At 46.8% G+C, this 21,615-nt stretch overlaps 1 protein-coding gene across 1 annotated transcript in view; it reads left to right on the plus strand.

The window, feature by feature from the left end:
* Window positions 1-21,615, plus strand: part of PLXNA4 (plexin A4) — a 472,456-nt gene that overhangs the window by 444,988 nt on the left and 5,853 nt on the right. Inside the window, exons 27-31 of the mRNA XM_030237722.2 lie at window positions 1,396-1,495; window positions 3,832-4,022; window positions 6,952-7,121; window positions 10,088-10,300; window positions 21,459-21,609. Of these exons, the coding sequence (XP_030093582.2) occupies window positions 1,396-1,495; window positions 3,832-4,022; window positions 6,952-7,121; window positions 10,088-10,300; window positions 21,459-21,609 (825 nt within the window). The remainder of the gene's footprint in view (window positions 1-1,395; window positions 1,496-3,831; window positions 4,023-6,951; window positions 7,122-10,087; window positions 10,301-21,458; window positions 21,610-21,615) is intronic.

The raw sequence follows: 21,615 nt of genomic DNA on the forward strand, positions 1-21,615 counted from the left end.
AAAACTTTTACTTCATATTGACTGAAGCATTGCTGGCTGATTTTGATTTTTTTTTTTTCCCCAGACAGAGCAAGGACGTTTCCTGCTTTATTTGATCAACAAACCAGGCATAATTTTCTCCCCTCTTTGTGCTTTTTCCATGTTTTCTTTGCTTCAGGCAATGAGCTCCCAGCTGTATGATGAGCTGGGCCAGGTCCTCAGGAAACATCATTTTCCTGGCTGTCCTGGAGGCTGACATGGATCATGCTGGGACAGACACTGACATTGCCTTTGCCTCAGTTTCCCCATCTGTGGTGTGGGGCTAAAACTACAAAGAGCCAATAATTGCCTTCCCTGATAGCTGAGGGGCTATTTAATTAGCCTCTGCAGTGCTTTGAAGATGAAAACTCCATGCAAGTGCTAATTATTATTATTATTATTACACAGACATGAGTTAGATGTCGTTAGAAGGGATTTTTTTACCCGTCTCCTCTTTATGATGTCTTATTTATCACAGATGTTCCTGATATGGCTCTTTTGAGCCACGGGCTTGTTAACATTTCTGATATGGGACCCACATGATTGGCCTTGTTGTAGAAACAGAAATTCTGGCTCCTTTGAAAAAGTCCTGTGGTCCCTCAAAACATTGTCCCACAACATCCTGGACATCAGACACTCCAAACCTGCTGCTTTTCCACCCTCTGACACCACAAAGAGAAAGAAGTTGTGGCTGTCCCTTCAGTCCAGCAATGCCTTTGTCACAGGGAAGGGTGACAGGATCCTAGTGGAAAACTGTAGACAGGAATTTTTGAACCAGGCACCCAGATATCACCTGCAACCCAGGAGGAAGGAATGGAACATTTCACATCGGTTTTATCATCCTAATGGAACAGCCAAACCTGTTTGAAGTAGCTCAGATAATTTTGTTATTCTCATGCTCCTGCTCTGCCTAAGAGCTTCCCTGGGATGAACCTTTTGTCAGATTTACCGAGGTTAATGCAAAAACCACCCCTGGAAGTGTTTAAAAGGCCTCTGGATGTGGCTCTTGGGGACATGGCTTAGTGGTGAACACAGTGGGGCTGAGTTAATGGTTGAACTCCATGATCCTAAAGGTCTTTTCCAACCTAAACGAGTCAGTGACTCACAGTGTCGTCACTGGGCTTTGAATCAGGGCCTGGACGGAGCAGAATCTGTTTGACACCAGTTCTCCCTTTGTCCAAGTGCAGATTCTGGCTGTGTCACAGCAGATTTTGTCCCTTTTTATTACTAGACCAACTCAATAAAGCAAGAAATGGAAGCTTTGAGGGCAAACTGTGCCCTGCCTACAGAGACACTGATTTGCAGCTCATGCTGCCCTGGGCATGGTCCTCAGCCACTTTTCAGAAGTTTATTGACCCAGTCCTTTTTTTAATGCAGGTCCCAGATGGATCTGTGGTGGCTTTGGTCTCCAAGCAAGTCACTGCCTACAACGCAGTCAACAACTCCACGGTGTCCCGGACGTCAGCCAGCAAGTATGGTAAGGGTTTGTGTGTCTTGGGTTTCTGTGATTGAAATGGCTCCTGAGGTATTAAAAGTCTTTTTCCCAGCCCCGTGACCGAAGAAGTCGAGATTCCTCAGATCTGGTTCTCAAGGTTGTTTATTTTCTCTTATCTGTTCCATTCTCTCTCTGCCCTGCTGAGATCTGTCCAGCAGGTTGGGTTGTGGCACAGCCCCTGCCCTTGGGCTGGTGTTGGCTTTTTATACTAAGAACCACGTGTGCTTTATTTACAATCATTTCCCAATACCATCACCTGTGTTAGACAGTCTGTCTCTGCTCTAAACCAATCCAAAAGTGCCACCATCACAGCAGGAGATGGAGCACAAAATGAAGAGGAAGAAGGACAGGACAGGCCCAAATTCCTCCATCTTGCCTCTTGAACCCCCATTCTAAATCCCCAAAATTCTACTTTTTCACCCTGTGACAAATTCACTGTCATTCTACTCAAACCCTTGTGGCTTGTAACTCCTCACACAAAGTTGGGAATTGCTTCCATGGGCTAAAATCAAAGGCACAGGTGGTTTTGACTCCGTGCCAAGGTCTCTGAGCCCCTGCCAGGGTCTGGAGTCCTCCAGGGCAGCCAGAGGAATGTCCTAGGTCCTGACACGTGTGCGGGGATGGACTGGGAGAGCACTGGGAAGAGACCCCAAACATCACAGTGGTCACCAGACTCTGAGCACCCGCAGGGAGAATGATGGGCAGATGACTAAATGGTGAAATGAGGGAGGAGGAGAGGATTTTGCCATCTAAAACTCTGGCATCTCGTTCAAACTGTTGATCCAAGAGGTTGGGTTGCTCTTGGGAGGTTCTCCTCCCTCATTAATGAAAGGAGGAGTCTGTATAATTAACTGCCTCCCTCTTAGATCACCAAATGTCACTCTTAGAGTTTGAGGTCTTTATCAGCAGATCTCAAGCAGTGGATTGTTGTTCCCACTGTCCCCATGAGACAGCAGAGAGTGACACAGCTGTGGAAGGGACACCAGGTGGGAACTCTTCTGCAGGGCCAAACAGGGACCTCCTGAGCGTCACCCACCCCCTCCCCACCTTCCTCCCCTGCACTAGAACTGCATCCAGCCTGTGTCTCACTAAGTTGATGCTGGACAGCAAAGCAAAACATCCCTGATGCACAACCAGGGTGCTGTGAACCCCCCTCCAAGCTGAATGCTGCTGTCATATCACTTTATTCATATTTTTAATTTATGGAAGCATCTCCAATCCTCCTTACTCCCTTTATCTTAAAGGAAAGTGCAGTTACTCAATGTCCAGAGGTGCCCCCTTCCACTTTCTCCAAGGACATAAATGATCCATGAGGCCTTATTAATATTCATCCTCTTTGCCATGTTGTTGCAATTACTGAAAGACACAGTGACCTTTGGAAAGGAAGACTTGAGGGGGGTTAATTTCTGTTGGATTTCTTTAATTCTTTTGCCCTTTGATTTTTTTTTTCAGGAGGAGGGAATAGGGAAGGAGGCAGGGGGAGTAGAAGATGTGGTGGGTCAAAAAGTGATTGTTAATTGCAATTAGGAAAACAACATCCAGAGAGAAAAAGGATATTCCATCTGATAATTAATATGTAGAGATTGGTAATGCATTAATGAGGCTGATTCAGATCTTGCTACAGAAAGGTGCAACACTTCTGATAATTATGGCTGGAAAAGGCAACATTGCTAGAAGGTCAGGGAGAGGGGAATGCCTTGTGCCATCACTCAGGGGCAAAGAGAGGTAAAATTTGGAGGCTAAAAGTATTCTTGGAGAGGAAATTTGTGGATGCACACCTGGGGTTCTGGCTGATTTCTGTCAAAACAAGATTTTGGAGCAGGGAGTAAGGGGGATGGCTGGGCAGGAATTGTTTGCTTTGATGCCAAGGGAGGGAGGGGTGGCAGCTCCTTCTAAATCTGGGGATGAGGAGCTAAATAAGAGATTACATTAGAGACATCAATATTTTTATGTTAAGCAGCATGGCATGGCATGGGTAAAATATGGGAAAACCAGTGACGTAAGGAGCTGGTTACCAAAAGGAACTGGTGCTATCCCCTGAATCAGCCCTGGGAAGTGTCTGACAGTGACAGTGCCACTTGCCAGGGAGCAGGATAAGAGGTAAAGATTATGGAGAGCTGAAAATCAGTGTTTGCACCTCACTTAATTTAGTAGTGCCGACACTGACATCACACCTGGCTCGGTGACATCGCCTGCCTCTGCTGAGCCAACCACGCAGGCAGTGCTTTGAAAAATGCACATTGCCAGCAGAATTCCTGAAAACCCCAATGCCAAGAGCTGCTGAGACACGTGGGGACCCTGTTTGTGTGTCCCTGCAGAAAACATGATCCGCTACACGGGCAGCCCCGACAGCCTCCGCTCGCGCACCCCCATGATCACCCCCGACCTGGAGAGCGGCGTCAAGATGTGGCACCTGGTCAAGAACCACGAGCATGGAGACCAAAAAGAGGGTGACCGAGGGAGCAAGATGGTTTCTGAGATCTACCTGACCAGGTTACTGGCCACCAAGGTATGTGGTGAGGGTGGAGGACAGGGGGTTTGAGAGTGGGGTGGAATTTCTTGTCGGCAAGAAGTGAGAGGCCACTCAAAGGATGCCAAGGTTGGGTAAAAAGAGAGGAACAGAAGGAAAATAGAGCAAGGGGAGAGTTCTAAACATGTGGGGAAGGAGATTGAGCTTTGAAAGCAGAGTCCAAAAAGAGACTCTGGAAAAGCAAGGAGGAGTAACAATCCAGGGCCATGAGATCGGTGGGAAAAGCACAGCAGGAGGTGCTGGAGTTGTCGATTATACTGGTTTGTAATTTGTACCAAAATTGAGCAAGTGAAGACCCAGGGCAGGTATTACAGGGGTTTTCTGAGGTCCCAAGATGAGGGAAGAGACGACAACGTTGTCCATGTATCAGAAGGCTTTGATTTATTATGATATGATATATAAGATATAGAAACTATACTAAAAGAGTAAAGAGAAAGGTTTCACTACAAGGCTAAGCTAAGCATAGAAAAGAATGTGTAAACTGAAGTCTTCTCAGCCCAAGACAGGCCGAACAGGTGAATTGTGATAGGCTCTTAATTTGAAACAGTCTGATGGGGCCAATCACAGATTTTCCCGTGGCATTCCACAGCAGCAGATAAGAATTGTTTAGTTTGTTCTGAGGCTTCTCAGCTCCCAGGAAAGGAAAAATCCCAAGTAAAGGATTTTTCATAAAATATGTTGGCAACAGGCAGGTGCTCAGAGCAGGCTCCAAAGATGTGTCAGGCTTCACAGTCTGAAATGGCTCCTATACCACAAAATCCTGAGTTTTGTGGTACAAATCCTCCTCCACATTTTCCCTGGGCCAATAAAGACTCTTGTGCTGATGACTTGGAGAAGGTTAAACTGACCTTACAATGAGACACGAAAACAGCATGCACAGAGAGAAAATACAGATTAAATCAAGTGGGGGCAGAACAGGGACATCCTGACCTGAGTCTCCAAACACATCCATAACTTTTTCATTTTTTGTCAGGGTATTCATAGGCACAAACACAACTCCATGTGCTCTTGCAAATGCTGCCTGAGTTTGCCCATCAGACACATTTCCATCACTAGTTTAAGTCCTGCTTTCCAGATTTACCTGCTCATTTATCCCTCAGCTCATTTTGCCCCTGATGTCTGGCTCTCCCTGCAGCCTCACTCAGGCCGGCTGAGCTGCAGAGGGATTTGGAGGAAAGGCAGCTTTGTCTTTAGCCCCTGGTCCATGCCCCATTCCCTGGCATCAGGAGGCTTTTATGGATCACACAGCATGCGAAAAATGTTGAAAAAGGAAAATGTTGCTCCCCAGGGCTCAGGCCCCAGCTGGTGTAGACCAGCAAGCATTGGACTGGTGCTGATTTATGTTGTCTGGGGATGCAGCCCCTACCCCCCCCACACTGAACTGCTTTTTCTTTCTGTTCTGGGTCACAAACTCAACACTTGGGTTGGGGTTTTTTGTTGGGTGTTTTTTGTTGTTGTTGGGGTTTTTGGTTTTGGTGGAGGGATTTTTTGTGGTTTTTGTTTTGTTTTGTTTTTGTTGAGATATCAGGAAAGCAGCTGCAAAACCTGCACAGCAACAAAAAGAGTGGGAAGGTTGGGTTTTTATTGTTTCCCCTCTTGGGCCGAGTAATTTTCTTTTCTCATTGTGACTGTTTGAGGGAGAGAAGGAGAGAGAGCAGTTGCTGTAATACAATCCCCAGGAAGACTTTGTTAAACTGACAATGATTTTTGTTCTGGTAAATCCCTGACCCCTGATACCCAAGAGCCTCTCCCCTACAAGCCTCAGAGGTCTTTGTGGCATTTATGAGGGTGAGCATGTAGAGAACTAATTCCCTGCAGGAACTGAACCTGAGGGCAGCTCTTCCACGTCAGACCAAGAGGATTTCCCCTCCTGAGCCCTTTCTGAGTCAGATGTGCTGCAGGGCTTTGTTCACCCCGAAGGAGCTCACACAAACAAAAGGTGCCTCTGTTTGTTTCCCAAAGAATAAATCAAGTGGTGAATCAGCCAGAGACACCAGATTTCTAATTAAGTGTTTGTTAGCTCTAGGTAAACTTGAGCCACTCTGGTGGAACCTGGGGCTTTGTTTCTAGAAAGGAGACATTTCTTCTCTAGGTCCTTGGAGAAAGGGCAGAGTTTTATCTTTCAGGAAAGGAAATTTTTCATATCAGGGAATGTTTGTTGGAGATTCAACTGATTTTTGGTTATTTTAGCAGCTGTTTGTCCACATATAAATGCCTGTGAAGCTCTGGTGACAGAGAAAACATGTCCTGCCTGGTTTTACCCCAAACCCAGCCTAGAACTCCTCAGCTGTCCCCTTCTCCAAGCCTGGTCACCCTCAGATATTCCAGCTCCTCTCCTTCCTGCTAAAAGTCAACTGTCCTCACAAGGGTGACTTTCCAAGCCCTGGATCTGGGATTCTCCTGCCAATGGGGAATAAAAGATGAGGAGGCCTCTTGGGAATGAAATTTGTGTTATTTAGGACTCTAGTCACACATTAACCACCCACCTCTCTGGGTTCTCTTGTCCTTTTTGTCTCCATGACACCTTCTGCTGTGCTCTACAGCCTTCTGCAGACTTCTCTTCCCAGTTTAGAAGATGTCCCTGGGTGAAAGCCAGCCTGGAAAATGTCTGGGTTTTGTCTCATGGATGCACTAAAGCACTGAGGATTGGATGCAGAGAGAGGAATCAGTGTGGAAATGGGGTGTAATGGTTCTTGTGATGATAAACATTCCTGCTTTAAGACATTTGTATTGAAATTCCCAGGTTGTGTCTGATATTACATTTAACTGATATTAGATGGCCCCCAATTTTCCATCACACCTTGCTTTATCCACAGACAGGCCCTGTTTTCAGTGGGGTACCAAAATTCAATGTCCTCTGCCCACTTGTACCTCATGTTCTTCCTTCCTTCCTTTCTTCTCCCACCAGGGCACCCTCCAGAAATTCGTGGATGACCTCTTTGAGACCATCTTCAGCACTGCCCACCGTGGCAGTGCCCTCCCCCTGGCCATCAAGTACATGTTTGATTTCCTGGATGAGCAGGCAGACAAGCACAACATCCACGACCCCCACGTGCGGCACACCTGGAAGAGCAACTGGTGAGTGAGTGAGTGAGTGAGTGAGTGAGTGAGTGAGTGAGTGAGTGAGTGAGTGAGTGAGTGAGACAGCCCAGCATGGATACTGGGCTGGAAGGAGACTAGAGGGAAGTGTGTTTGGGATCTGACTGCTGGAGGAGTTGAAGAATCTGGTGTGGGGCTCAAAGGATGAGGTTCAGTCTTGCCAAGCCAATAGAGAAGTCAGAAGATCCCAAAATCTAAAGCATTAGCACTTTGGCTAAGCAGGTCCCAGTTTGCCCTGTATTACATGGAAATGGCAGGGTTTGTGAGGAATTTGATGAGGTAAAATGAAGTTTTTAATTGTTGCAGTGCTCAGGCTCTGCATAGGAATATGCAGAATATGCCAGAATATGGCCAGGCTCACATAGGAATATCTAGGGAAGCATGGGAGAGGATTCAACACCACTGCCTTCATCTGCTCTGGGTGTTTTAATTCCCAGCTCTATTTGTTTGCCCACACAGAGGTATCTCAGGCCAGCTGAGAATTTTAAGGTATCCAAGACATCCTCAGAGGATGTGGAGCACCCACAGGAGACTCGTACCCTCCTGGGTGGCAGCTGGAGGCCAGGAGAGCATCTCCCATGGCACAAAGTATTTAAAGGGTCTGGAGCTGGATGTGAGTGTTCTTTGGAGTGAGTAACAAAGGGTGACATCAGTGGCAAAGTGTGACATCAGCCCCCTGCTCCAGCTCCTCATCCCAGCAATGGGACAGTGGGAAAAGCCAGGATCAGTGGAGAAAAATCTCCTTTCTGCTGAGTCTCCCGGTTGGAAAGAGCTCCCTGGGGAATGGCTCCCTCCCCTCTCCTGTGCAAACACAGGGACTATAAAAGGAGCAGCAGAGGAGAGCCGTGGGGCTCCCAGCTCATGCATTTTTTTCCTTTTCCCAGCCATGCAGTTGGCAGATCGTCACAGTGCCGGTGACATAAAAAAAGAAACCCCATGCACCAAAGAGGCTTTCAACTAATGAAACATTAGCATATTATTAACATTATCTGCGGCACTAATCTAAGGCTGATTGCAGCCACTCAGGCTAAATGAGCAGGAGGTTTATTTAAGGGGGGAGGGGGGAAGGCAGAGTGTGTGTGTTTGTGGGAAAAGGGGCAGTGTGGAGAAATCTGTTCAATCAGATCAAATTAACTCAAAGTCACATCACAGGGCTCCATTATTCCCAGCCAGGGACATCGTCCCCCCATCCCTTCCCCACAGCCAGGCACACAAACACACACTCTGCTCCTCACCATGGCTGTGTGTGTCATCCAAACACCTGCACGAGGACTTCTGCAGGGTTCACCCATCCACCTCATCCCCCCAGTGATGATTCTCCATTCCCAGCCTAAATTCACACAACTCCATCGTGTCTCATTGCCCTTTTTTACTTATTCTTCCCCAAGGCCCTGGGACAGGCTGTCCAGAAAAGCTGTGGCTGCCCCATCCCTAGATTGTTCAAATCCAGGTTGGATGGGGCTTGGAGCAACCTGGGATAGTGGAAGATGTCCCTACACCTGGATCATCTTTAAGGTCTCTTCCCACCCAAAACACTCTATAATTCTGTGTTTTCCAGCATCTCCCTCTTCTCCTGAACTTGGCTGACCAGATTCCCTGTGTGGAGCTTTCCTTACGTTTGTTCTGTGATTTTGCTGCTCAGGAGAACACAAAGAGGTTTAGGAGAACACGGTGTCAACCCTCTGTCAGGAAGGTTGTTACCCAAAATCTATCAGGCTTGGGGATGAGTTTTTACAGTGTTGTGAAGCAATCAGCAAACGGGAGGAACTGGGGAGTTTGTTTGGAATATCAGGAGGATTTGCTAAGCTGAAAGATGCAGAGAGTGAAGGTAGATTTAGCAATCTGCCTGAGAGAGAGACAGGGGCTGGGCTCTGTGCTCAGTGACACATCCCAGCTCCTGGGCCATGATCACTGCAGTGCATCTGCCCTGACAAAAGGCTCCAGGCAAAGGCTGGAGGTGCCTCACACATGGACCTCAGGGCATCTCACACAAATGAGCTGCTCTTTGGAGAAAAAGGGGGAAAAGGGCTTTGGATTGCAACTGGAATAGCATTTCCTTGGTTAGGGCAGATATATTTTCATATCAAAGGCTGTGATACTTGTTTCCCAGTTCTTTTTTTTTTTTTTTTTGCTTGAGGCAATTGGGCTTTCCCTGTCATGTAGCAACTGCTTCCTGCTCGGGGTACTGGGATCATGTGCAGGCTTGGGCTGGGGCAGCAGAGAGTGACAGGACACGGTGTCCTAGCACACAGGGTGTGCCATGAGCATTCCCAGTCTCCACCTGGGAGCTCTACCTGCCTCTCTTCCCATGGGATTGCTGTGAGGGCTAGAAGCCAAGTCCCTCAATGACAAATGTGTAGAATCCCAGAATGATTTGGGTTGGAAGGGACCTTAAACTCATCCAGTGCCACCCCCTGCCATGGCAGGGTCACCTTCCACTATCCCAAGTTGCTCCAAGCCCTGTCCAAGCTGTTCTTGGGCACTTCCAGGGATCAAGGGGTAACCACAACTCCTCTGGGCAGCTTGTTCCAGTGCTTTATAACCCACACCATAATAATTTTTGTGGGTTCAATTTTTGTGGTTGCTCCATCACATGAAGTCATGTGATGGAGCAACCAACAGGGTCAACTTTCCATTGCAGCTTAGCACAGAGAGCTTCAGAGTGTTTGTCATCATGACTTCAATTTTACTCCCATTAATTTATGGGCACCTTCAACAAGATTGTATTAAGACTGAAAAAAACTGCCTTGTAAGGATTACAAGGACAAAAGGTGATGCCTCTACCATCCCTAGACTTTGTAGGGGAGGAATTCACTGCATAGCAAAGTTTATCCCAGAATCTTCATACCCACAGCGCGATCTTTGATCCCCACCCTCCATTTGCTGCTGTGGTGTCTCCTGTGAGCTGTGCCCTGACTGTGTCCCCTCTGCCACCCCTCCTGCAGCCTCCCCTTGCGGTTTTGGGTCAACATGATCAAGAACCCACAGTTTGTCTTCGACATTCACAAAAACAGCATCACAGACGCCTGCCTGTCCGTGGTGGCTCAGACCTTCATGGACTCCTGCTCCACCTCAGAGCACCGCCTGGGCAAAGACTCCCCCTCCAACAAGCTCCTCTATGCCAAGGACATCCCCAGCTACAAGAACTGGGTGGAAAGGTGAGTTTCAGCTATGGAATGATGTCGATTCTTTATCTTCTTTTTCTGCCTGGGCCAGGGTTGGGATTAAATGCGCAGAGATGGCATTTTATGTTTGGACTCAGATGTTTATTAATGCTTATCTACATTACAGTCTCACAAGCTGTGAGTTCTACAGTACTTTAACAAGCTACAAAATGGCCTCACATCTATCTCTACAAGGTCTTTTAAGGCTGAACTGTCCAATTAAGAAATGACACCTAAATTATTTTTACTTTTAACCCAATAACCAAACACCTGTGCCCATAATGTGGACTTTTCTGTCCAATTACACAAAACCACCCAAGCCCATGGAGAAGAAGGTGAAGAAGAACAACCAGCCACCACCCTAAAATCTCCATCTTGCTGTATATATCACTATATTCTAAAACCTTAAACTCTAAGTTTTCCACCATGTGATATTACACACTTCTATTCAAACTCCACACCCACAATTCCAATTCTATAATTTAATTTTGGAAGCCTTCTCCATGGCCTCAGGTCAATGCAGTGTTCTCTTGGGGGTCAGTGCCTGTCAGCACAGAAAGTCTGAAATTCTCACCACCCAGGGTTCCAACAGGATGACATCAAGTGGCACAACAGGCCCTGCTTTGTGGGTGGAGGTAGGAGGGAGCATCACTGTTGCTTTTGGGAACTGCCCCCAACTGGGGTTTTTTTTGTCTTTGGCTTTTGCTAAGTGGAAATCTCCACATTAGCCTTGTGCCTTGCAGCAGAGATGGAAATTTAGTTAATGGTGGGAGTTGAAGGTGTTTGCCATCATTTTTTTTCCTTTGAAGAGAAACTCTTGAGAAGTGGCAGAGGGAGGAGGGAAGGGGAGGTGATGTGTGTGAGCCCTGGGAAGATTACAGGCTTCTCAGCCTTTCCACACAGGCCTGGAGTGGTTTGCTGCTCTCAGCCCTGTTATGACAGTCCCCACACTGCCTGCATCCCAAAGGATTTATAATTATCCCCCAGCAACTTCCCTTGGAGGCTCTTCTGTGCCTTGAGTGAGACGACAGACGATTGACAGGCTGCTGACTGAGGCTCTGCAGGTATTTTATGTCAGGTCAGAGGTCTTCCCAAGCATTTTGTCCACACTCCCAAGACCTGTGGCTGTACTTCCATCTGCTGTACCGAGGGTCAGTGCCTGGCAAAGCTGCTCCACAGGGAATACAACCAAAACATCAATTCCTGCAGCATGCTGGGGCCTCATTTTCCATAGGGTTTCCCCTAGGACAAGCAAACAGCACATCCTGTTCTTCATCCAGCAGGAACTGGGCTTTGCTTTCCAATATTCTGCACTTGCCTGGCGTTATTGACAGGTTTGGGAACTGCACAGATGGGGAACAGTTGCTGCTCTGTAAATACAAAGGCGGGTTTATCCTACAGATCATTCCTGTGCACTGCATCCAGCTTTCAGCCATGATTTCCTCTGGATGACTTCCCAGGCATGGCCTAAAATTGATACCACGTCCTGCAGGCTGTACAAGGCCTCTGCTGCTGCAGACACCCCACACTGTGCTATAAATCCCCGTACTGCCTTTGCTGGGGATGATTTTCTCTCGTTTTGTGACAGGACTGTGGCTGATCAAAGAGCTCCGTCCCATACTCGGCACGAGGCAGCTTTTTTTCCAACCATTCTCCCATTGGTCTGTGATTTGTCTGGACAATTATTTTTAGATGTGGTTAAACACTTCAGCAAATGTCGTTTCTAGGCAACCTGCAAGGCTCTTATGAGCTACCTTGCTTAATTATGACCTACTTTTGGTACCATGTCCAAGTTTCTTACTATGTATTGAGGCTGATTGCTGGATTGACCTGGATAATGGGAAGCAAGTGTTGGAGGTTCCATTTAGAAATCAAGTTTGCACCAACAGTGACCCAAAGGTGTCATTCTCTAGTGATGCTTTAGCAACACTCTGTGTGGTTGGGCTGTTTCTGTGGACAAATGTTTTTCATCTCCAAGTTGTTGATTTCATCCTGGGAGATGCTACATTTGAGTGACAAACTGAGATATTTAAGTGGAGAATGGGATATTTCCTTATGCAACAAACACCTTTTTTTCCTCTTTTTCTCTCTTCCCTCTGGTTAAACAAAAAGCTGCAGTTTCCATTTTGCTTTTTTTTTTTTTTTTTCCAGTATTGATTTTACTTTACAACTTTTTGGAGCTAAATCCTGGTGCCCAGTGATCTTCAGCAATAGGTGCTGCATTTCCTTGGAAGTTTTCCCAAACAACTGGGTTTGCAAACGAGGTACATAACACCTCCTGCTGCTTGTAAACAGCCCTGGATTCCTGTCCCCAGCATGTGCTGGGTTGTTATCTGCACTGATGTCTGACAACTTGAACTGCAGCCCAAGGGGAGACTGCAGGTTTTGGAATATGGTTAGAGCTTCCTCCCTGCTTTTATTTTTGTGTGTCAGTTCCACTGACTCAAGGCAGTGGCACCTGGATGCTGTGGGAGATGAAAGGAAAAAACCTATCAGGGATGAATAAAATATAATTTGAGTTCTACCCCGAGCTAATGAATTCCTTCTCTCCGTTCTGCGTTCTGCTTTGAGGGAGTTTTTCCAAATCCAAAGGCTTCCAGTGCTGGTTGGAGCTATTTCTGTAGTCAGCATCAGCTGGAGATGGCATCCTTCAAGACCACTAGACTTCTTCAAAGAGTGAATCAGGAGATAAAAAGTCAGGGAGTTTAAGAAGTGGTTGAGTAAATCAGAAAAACCTGAAATCAAACGAACTTCTTTGACAAAGAGGGAACTCTAAGAGGGTAATTAGTCAGTGGTAGACTGTACCAAACTTGAGGCACTCTGGATTAAAAGATGCCTGGATTTAGAGGTCTGGAAATGGAGCTGAGATGGGTAACCCCAAGCCATCCCTTTGAAACCTCTGGTTTCTTGGTGTGGAGCCTTTAGGGCTCACAGAACTCAGAGCAGGGAATGACCTTGGCATGAGAAGGAGGCAGGGGTGAAAGGACTTCCCTCCAATCCTTCACGTATTTGTTTTCCACCTGGGAATGTGCATTGGGAAGGGAACAGTTACAGCTTCTGGCCTCACCAGTGATCTACCTCCACAAGGTGGTCAACTGGAAATTTGATTGCAAAAGATTTCAACAGCAAGACTCTCAGGAGTCTTCACTGGCTTTGTTTGATTGTTTGGCTCATGTTTTATTGTGGGATTGTCTCATATTTTCAGTTACTTCTTTGTGATGAGTCAAGAGTTGCCCTCAGAACTGGGATGCATGACAATGACTAATTAAGAAATTAATTAAGAAATTAATTAAGAAATTTTAAAATTTACCAATTTTTGTAATCCAGTCGGCCTAATGGAAAACTATATAAGAAATGGACATCTTCCATGACATTTTGGGAGGTTGGTTGGTTTAGTGCCCATTTCTATAATTATTCAAGAGAAAGGATTTGCTGACAACAGCAACAAAAAAATTATTGTGCATCAGTTAAATTTAGTTGAAGATTCTCCCTGCTCATTGCAGGGGAGTTGGACTAGACAACCTCTAAATGTCCCTTCCAACCCAAACTATTCTGTGATTTTATGAAAGTCCTTTTGTAACATTATTGGAAGCAGAGGTGGACTCTGCCTGCTGGAACAATCCAGCTGAGAAATTCTGGCTTTTGGGAAAAAGCAGGTTCCCTGTTTAAATGAGACACACAGAGCTAGAAACACGTGGTTAAAAAGTGTCCTGGTGCAGCCACATCTTGGATTTCCTGCTGCAGAACACGAGGCCTGAGGAGGCAGGACAATTAACCCAGGAAATTGGGACAGGCTATTTGGCTTTTGTTGAAGCCATGAAGAGTCGGGCCGTAGTTCTAAAACAAAGTGGAGGCTTTTCAATTATCATTAAAAAAAAAAAAAAAAGAGGAAAAGAATGGTAACGATAGAGCAGAATCTCATCTGACTTCAGTTAGTAAAACTCCATAGGCTCTGCTGAATTTACATTAGAGCAGCTTCAGATCTGCATCTTTTCAAGTTTACTTCAAATGTCCCCTTTGAGCCTGGAAATCTGGAGAACTTGGGAGCATTTGATGCAATCCCCAAGCAATACAAAGGGGAGCTTGTTCTAATTGGGACTGTCTCATTAGCATTCAACACCACGCTGAAAAATGACAAAGGGCTGTGGCTGACCTTTCATTTCTCTCCATGCTGCCAAGCTTATGATAACACTTGTTTGAACTTCATTAACACCATTTAATTGCCTGCATCACAATCAATATGATGTTTCCCTACTGAAGCCTGGCACGGAGGCAAGGATGTGGGAGACTGAAAAGGGGCAGAGCACAAAAAGCAGAAGTCAAAGAGTTTTTCCATTTCACACTGGTATCCCAAACACCTGCAGGGCTGCAAGGAGAGGATCTTGTGCTCTTTTTTTTTCCTCAACCCTGCAGGGACTCGGTCTCCTTTTGGCTGCTTATTGTATATTGAAAAGAGCCCCTCTAAGAAAAACTTAATGGAGACATCATAAGTGTTCTTCACTTAGGAGTCATCCAATGAAGACCCTTCAAAACAGGCTTGCCAGGTTCAGGATCAAAAGAAGCTTAAAGGGATCTGATATGAGGGATTCAGAATTAGAACATTTGCATTTTATTGTGTCAACCTGGGTGCAAACAGTGCCTGACACAGCTGGTGCTACTCCTGAGGCCATGATCCCATCTACCTTTTATTCCTTACAAGTACAGATACTTTTAGGATAAAGGGAACAGCTTTAAACTAAAAGGGAGAGGTTTAAATGAAATATTTGGAAGACATTCTTTACTCAGAGGGTAGGAAGGCCCTGGCACAGGGTGCCCAGAGAAGCTGTGGCTGCTTCTGGATCCCTGGAAGTGTCCAAGGCCAGGTTGGATGGGGCTTGGAGCAGCCTGGGACAGTGGAAGGTGTCCCTGCCATGGCAGGGGCTGGAACAGGATGACCTTTAAGGTCCTTTCCAACCCAAAACATTTTTGAATTGGTGATTCATGAAGCAGCGATGATTTGCATCCCATTAGCCTTTAGATGTCGAGGTCTAGATCTTGTTAGGAAGAGCTTTATGAGCACATTTGGAGTACACAAAACAGACAGCCTGTACCCATTTGGCATTTCACCCACCCAGTGTGTCAGCCCGGGGTTTCAGGGCTCTCAAGTCACTAGGAAATCTCTACCTGTGCAATGCTTGTGATGTCTGTTGGCCACTTTGCAGCTAACTTTAGAAAGAAAGACAAACTGAACCAGTTTAAAGCAATAAAAAGCTGCACGTACCCCAACATTGTGAGTTATTGAGGTTTTAAGGAGAAACTCTGAGGGCTTTAAAAAAGAGCATCACGTGAGAGGTGCAAATCCTGGCTCTACTTTAAAAAATGAGTTTTCTGTGCCCCCTCTCTCTCTGCTGGAAAGAAGGCTCAAGAAGTAGCATACCAAAGGTCAAGGCAGGGGGTGTTGTCAGTGGAGATAATAAAAAACAGTGCTGGAAGGGGCCTCGGGAGGTCAATCCGACCATCTCCTGCCTCAGGGCAGGATCAGCTCTGTCTAAAGCCTTCCTGACAGATGCTTGTCTACCCCTTTCTTAAAGGCCTCCAACAACAGAGCCTCTGCTGTCCTCAGGCAATTCATTCCCGTGCTTCCCCATCCTTCCCATCAGTGTTTTCCCTGCTGGGCAACCAAGATCTCCCTGGCTGTAATTAAAGCTCAGGCATTGCCATGGCAGGGGGTACAGCTCATTCCCTGCCTCTCTGGGGCAGCTTTTGGCGAATCTGAAGATTGCTCACTTGTCTTTCTTCACTTTTCATCTCAAAAAGAAAACAAAAAAATCATCCCAATGTTTTCTCATCACACTAAAAAGCTGTTCTTACACAGTGCAGCTTTCAGCAGGCAAGATGAAAATGTGTCCGTATGGGGAGGGTGCAGCCCCACACATCCTCTGCTCAGAGGTGGTGCTGGGTGATCTCCTCTCCCAGAGGAACTACCTGTGCACCAGAGCTGTCCATCAGCCCTCCACTCTTTATGCCCAGGGGACAAGCAGCAGGAAAAGCCATGAAGAGGCAAAATAAAAGCACTGCCCTTTCTAGGGCTTGCACACACAGAATTGTTCCCTTCAACAGCTTGGGTTGGAAGGCACCTTGAAGCTCTTCTCATCTCACCCCCTGCCATGGGCAGGGACACCTCCCACCATCCCAGGTTGCTCCCAAGCACCATCCTGTCCCCACATTTCTCTTCACAGAGAAAAGCAAGGCACAATTTTTCCCAAGAATATTTCTGGGTTTCACATTTTCTGAACCTCAGAGAAAGGAAAAACAATTTTTATCTCATTGGCTGTGCCTGTGTTTGTGCAAAAGTAGAATGCAACATGGAGATTGTTTACCCACAGGGATGGTGCTTTGGTTCCTTGGCCTGTCAGGGCCAGGTGTGTGTGTGTGTTGGGACTGTTGGGTGACAGTCATGAGATTCTGTGCAGAGTGTGCAGAGCTGAGTGCTTGGCAGATTCAGCTTAGATGTAATGTAATATAGTGTAGTATAGTATAGAATAATATAGTATAATAAAGTAATTAATTAGCCATCTAATATCAATGGAGTCCTCCTCATCATTTCTCCCTGCCACGGGGGTCATCCTGTTTTGATACCATCCACCCTGGCCTTGGACATTTCCAGGAATAAGGCATCCCTGGATTTCCCTGGGCAATTTATTCCAGGGCCTCACCAGCAGCTCAGATGCTCCCCTGGAAACTCCAAGTGCCATTCTGTGTCAGTGCAAGAACTGACAGCATGTCCTTGCACTGCTTCAGTGCATCCCAAAAAAACAGCTGGTTGCTCCCAAGCTTTCCACCAGCCCTTCCCTGCTGCAAGAGTCCCCCATATCCCTTTCACACACCTCTCCATCCTTCAGTGGTCTGGATCCAGCCGGCTATTGCATAACCCTAATTATGTTATTGCTGTAATTGCGTCTGCCGTCTGCAGCACATGGATTCCTTACAAGCTTTTCATATGCTAAAATGATTATTAATGAGTGCAGTCCCATCCCAGCGACAAACAACAGCCATGACAAAAAGATCTTTTGGAAGGCAATTAGCTCCATGCTAAGCTGCCTAAACCATGGGCTGTGCTGGGAAATTTCGGGCTGGGGAGGAAGAGCTGGCAACGTGGCTTTTCTCTTCTCTTTTGATGAGTTAATGAGTTACTGAGCGGCAGCAGGCACAGTCATTCTTGTGAAACAGCTCCACTAAGGAGCCTTTCCCTGTCGGTGCCGAGGGAAAGAGCGTTTATCCCTGGATGAACAGAGGGCAAAAAATATTCCCAGGTCATTGTGATGGATGCCCAGGTCACTGTTGTGTCGCTTTCCTTGGGAAAATAAAACAAAACAAAACAAAACAAGATAAAAAACAAAATGCAACCCAGGGAAAGATGAGGTTGGAAGGAACAAGAATAATTATTTTTTCAGTGGAAGAGTACCAGCTGTATCCTGGTACATCCCAAATCCTTCTGCATCCACCATTGGCAATGGAGGGTCTCCTGGGCTCTCTCTCCATTCAAGGCAGGCTGGGGTGAGTTGCTGTTCCCGTGATATCTGTGAGGACACATCCCATGGCCTGGTTATCCTCCCATCCTGGAGTGCTGGAATGATGGGTTCACCCTAATTCCTCGTGATTTTAATTGCTTATGAAGTCTAATGAACACATTTCCTGTTGTCACATCAGAGGATGGAAAGCCTTGAGGTAAGAATGGAGGCTGCTCCTGTGAATCCAGGGAAACTCAGACACATAAGGCTGGATCTTCTGATCTCCATCTGAGGATCTTTGGGAAACAGCTGGGGAAGGATCCACTGGAGATGAGCAAAACTGGAGTACAGCTGTAGCAGCAAATCTGCTCAGGATTCTCCCTCCTGACCCTTTGGGGACAGATTAAACTGAATTTACTGCTTTGCTTTGCTACCTTTCTGTCTCATTCTGAGAGAATACGGCTCAGTGTTGTGTTCCCAACCTTCTGCTGGCTGTGGAGGTGGGTCAAAGACCTGTCCCTACCTCAGGTGAGACCTGGTGGCCCTCCACAGGTGACAGGGCACCTCGCTGCCCCTGGCACTGCCTGCCAGCCCAGCTCTGCTGTGGCAGCTGTCAGCAGCAGGGGTGATGGAAGCAGCACAGGCAGCCCTGCAAATTCCAGCAGTGGGAATGTAAGGGCCTCTGGGGTTTGGTGACAGCTCCTCAGTGGTTTTTGCATTAGGGGTATGCAAATGGCAGAGAGGCTCTAAGTACCTCTGAGGATCTGGGCTGGAATGGAAGGTAAATAAAGACTCAGCAGGGATGTTGTCATCTCCCTGCTAGGATGCTTTAATACACACATTCATCATTTCTTTAGAGAGCACAGTGATGGCTTCATTAGAGACTCTTCTGCATAAATAAGTCACTGGGCCATGGCAGAATTTGGATGGAAGGATATTATGTCTTCTCACTCATCTAGATTGAGGCATTGGCACATGTTTGTTTCCACGTCTTGCTCTTTTATTTTTGCCACAAAACACCTTGGTTGAATGGGAAATGACTGCTTAGGTGTGTGATGACAGGGAATTGAGTCTGGAGGAGACCAGGACACTTTGGTGGGTGATGGTCTGTGACCTCAGAGCACTGAGATCACATCCAGGGAGTCTGTCATGGCCAGAGCCCTGAAACTGTGATTCTTGAAACCCAGATCTGTGCATCCCATCCTTGGCTCCAGGGAGCATTTCCTGCTGCTTTTCCTTGTTTGGATGAGTCACAGGAGTGTTGTGCTGCTGGGGAATGATCTCTGTAGGGCTGGAAAGGGATGGGGAGCTTTCAAACCCTTGTGAGTCACAGACTCAAGAGTCTGTTGCTACCAGGTGGAAAGGAAACAGGACAAACTTGGAGAAGGAGTTGCTAAGTGGTGTCTGTGCTCCAGTTTTTGGGAGCACCCTGTCCCTACACCCACTGTCCTGCCACCACTTTGTGACAGCACAGCCAGAGAGGAAAAGGAGAATTTTAACTTCTTATCAGAGCCAGACTGGCACCTCTGATGTCCTCCACCAAACCGATTTGTTTTTGCTGTGGTGAGCCCCCTTCTCTTCTCATTTCACTCATCAGGAGGGTGCCTATCCAACATTCATGAGGAGCTGCTCTCTTTTCAGGTGCCATAAATCAGTGTATTTCACTGCTTTGCCGCCTGTTTTCCCCACAAGTCTGTGAATTGTGTTGGTGGCACATGGATTTATTTTTTTCTCCAGTGCCAAGGTGCATCTTGCTTTTTGACCCAAAAATTCCTTGCTCTTTGACCCTAAGATTCCTTTTTTTCTCAGCCATGTTATGGATGCCACCAATTCCTGTGTGCAGCACAGATCCAATCTTCTCCAGCAGGTGATGCCAAGACCTGTTTAGGTTTTTCTGCAAGTGGCAAAGGTCTAAGAAATATTTATTCCTCCTGCTCAGCATCTTCTCCTGAGGGCAGTTCTGCAGGACAGGGCCTCCTGGGATTTCCAGGTGCTCACTTTACTCACAGACAACTGTCCAGGTCCACCTGAGGACAGAGGGTCAGGCAGAGTGTAAAGAAAATCAAGCTCACACCACTTTTCACTGGAGCACTGGCAATGAGGAACATTTAGACCACGGGACTGAGTTAGACTAAGATTTCTGGCTGGTCCTAAGCCCAGAAGACAAAATGCCAGGACTCCAGGGAGAGAGATGTTTTTGTGCCTGCTGGAAGTTGCAGTAAAATTAATGAGGTTTGCACGAGTTTTTATGGTGAAACAGAGTTTAGCTTTGGAAAATGTCAAGCGAGAAGGACCTCTGCCTCCTGTGCTTCCCTCTGCCAAGGATTACATCAGCATCCCACCACCAGAACCAGTTATCAACAGAGGCTGACTCACTGGGGTAAATCAGGGTGGGGTTGGAGGGCACAAAACCAGACTGAGCACAGCTGGAGGCTCCTGCTGAGGAAGGGTTTCCCCCCATGCTCTTGCACTGCTCTGTCTTGCACAGGCCACACCAGCAGCTGCTCATCTGCTCTGTCACGGAGTATTTTCCCACCCACTCACCTCAAGGATTCTCACCACACAGCATTTCCATGTCCAATTTCTCTGCAGTGGCACACAGCCTCCATCTCAGCAGGTGTCTCCACGCTGTTTACAGGACACCTGTCAGCTCTTTTGGCTCCCCGTCCCCTCTGCCTCCTAATTATAAAATTGTGGATTGCAGCAGCTATGGGCTTTTTTTTTTTTTTTCTCCTCCTTCTTCTTATATTTTTTTTTTCCTTGTGCACAAAATGTCAAATTGCAGAAATTAAAAATGTAAATGATGGTGTCTAATTAACCAGTTGACAGCAGAGCACAGCTGCGAGTGACAGTGACTGATTACCTTCTGCAAACCTTGTCCTCCAAGACCTGCCTTACCCAGGGGAGGAAGGACATCAAAAATAGCAACTTCCTTAAAGAGACATCACTCTGCAGATGAAGCCTGCTGGGAAGTGGTTCTGGGGTGTCCAGATCCTATGGATAAACCCCCCAGTCCTCCTGAGCCTCTGGGGAATGCTGTTGACTCCTAGGAAAAGCAGATTTTTTTCCCAGCCAGACTGGAATTGAAGGCTGCTGCCACAAATATCATGCCAGCTTAAAATATGGGGCAAAAAGGAGATGCTGAACAAGAGAGTTGTTGGGGTAGACTGGATTGAGTGTGGAAGGTGGGTGATGTTAGCAATGGGGGCAGATGTAGTGGTGAGAATGGTGCAAGGAAAAATACAAATATTTGGGGTTTTTCTGTGTGTGGGAGTGAAATCCTGAGCTCTCAGTGGGCAGCAAGGTCTTTCTGGGAAGAGAGGCAGGGCTAAAAGCCCTTGAATATCTGACAGAGTGATCCAGCTTCAATCCAGCTCCTATTGACGGCACAGGGAAACCTCACAGGATACTTTTTGGGGCTTCATTCTCAGATTGGGGTGAATACAAGACATATGTGGCTCTCAGGATGAGTGCTCAGTCATTTTCACCTTGGCTAAGTCTCCTTTCTTGCTGTAAAAGAAGAGCACGAGCAGGTATTTCCCTGAGGAACCAGAAAAGCCCAGCACTACGTGTGGATTTTTTCCTCCTTTTCCTTTGTGGATTTCACTTCTTGATCTCCTGCTCTTCCCCTCAAGAAACCCCCATGTGTTTGTGCCCTTCAGGTACTACTCAGACATTGCCAAGATGCCAGCAATCAGTGACCAGGACATGAATGCTTACCTGGCTGAGCAGTCCCGCATGCACATGAACGAGTTCAACACCATGAGCGCGCTCTCCGAGATCTACTCCTACGTGGGCAAGTACAGCGAGGAGGTGAGA

This window comes from Serinus canaria, chromosome 1A (assembly GCF_022539315.1).
Source record: "Serinus canaria isolate serCan28SL12 chromosome 1A, serCan2020, whole genome shotgun sequence".
Lineage (NCBI taxonomy): Eukaryota > Metazoa > Chordata > Aves > Passeriformes > Fringillidae > Serinus > Serinus canaria.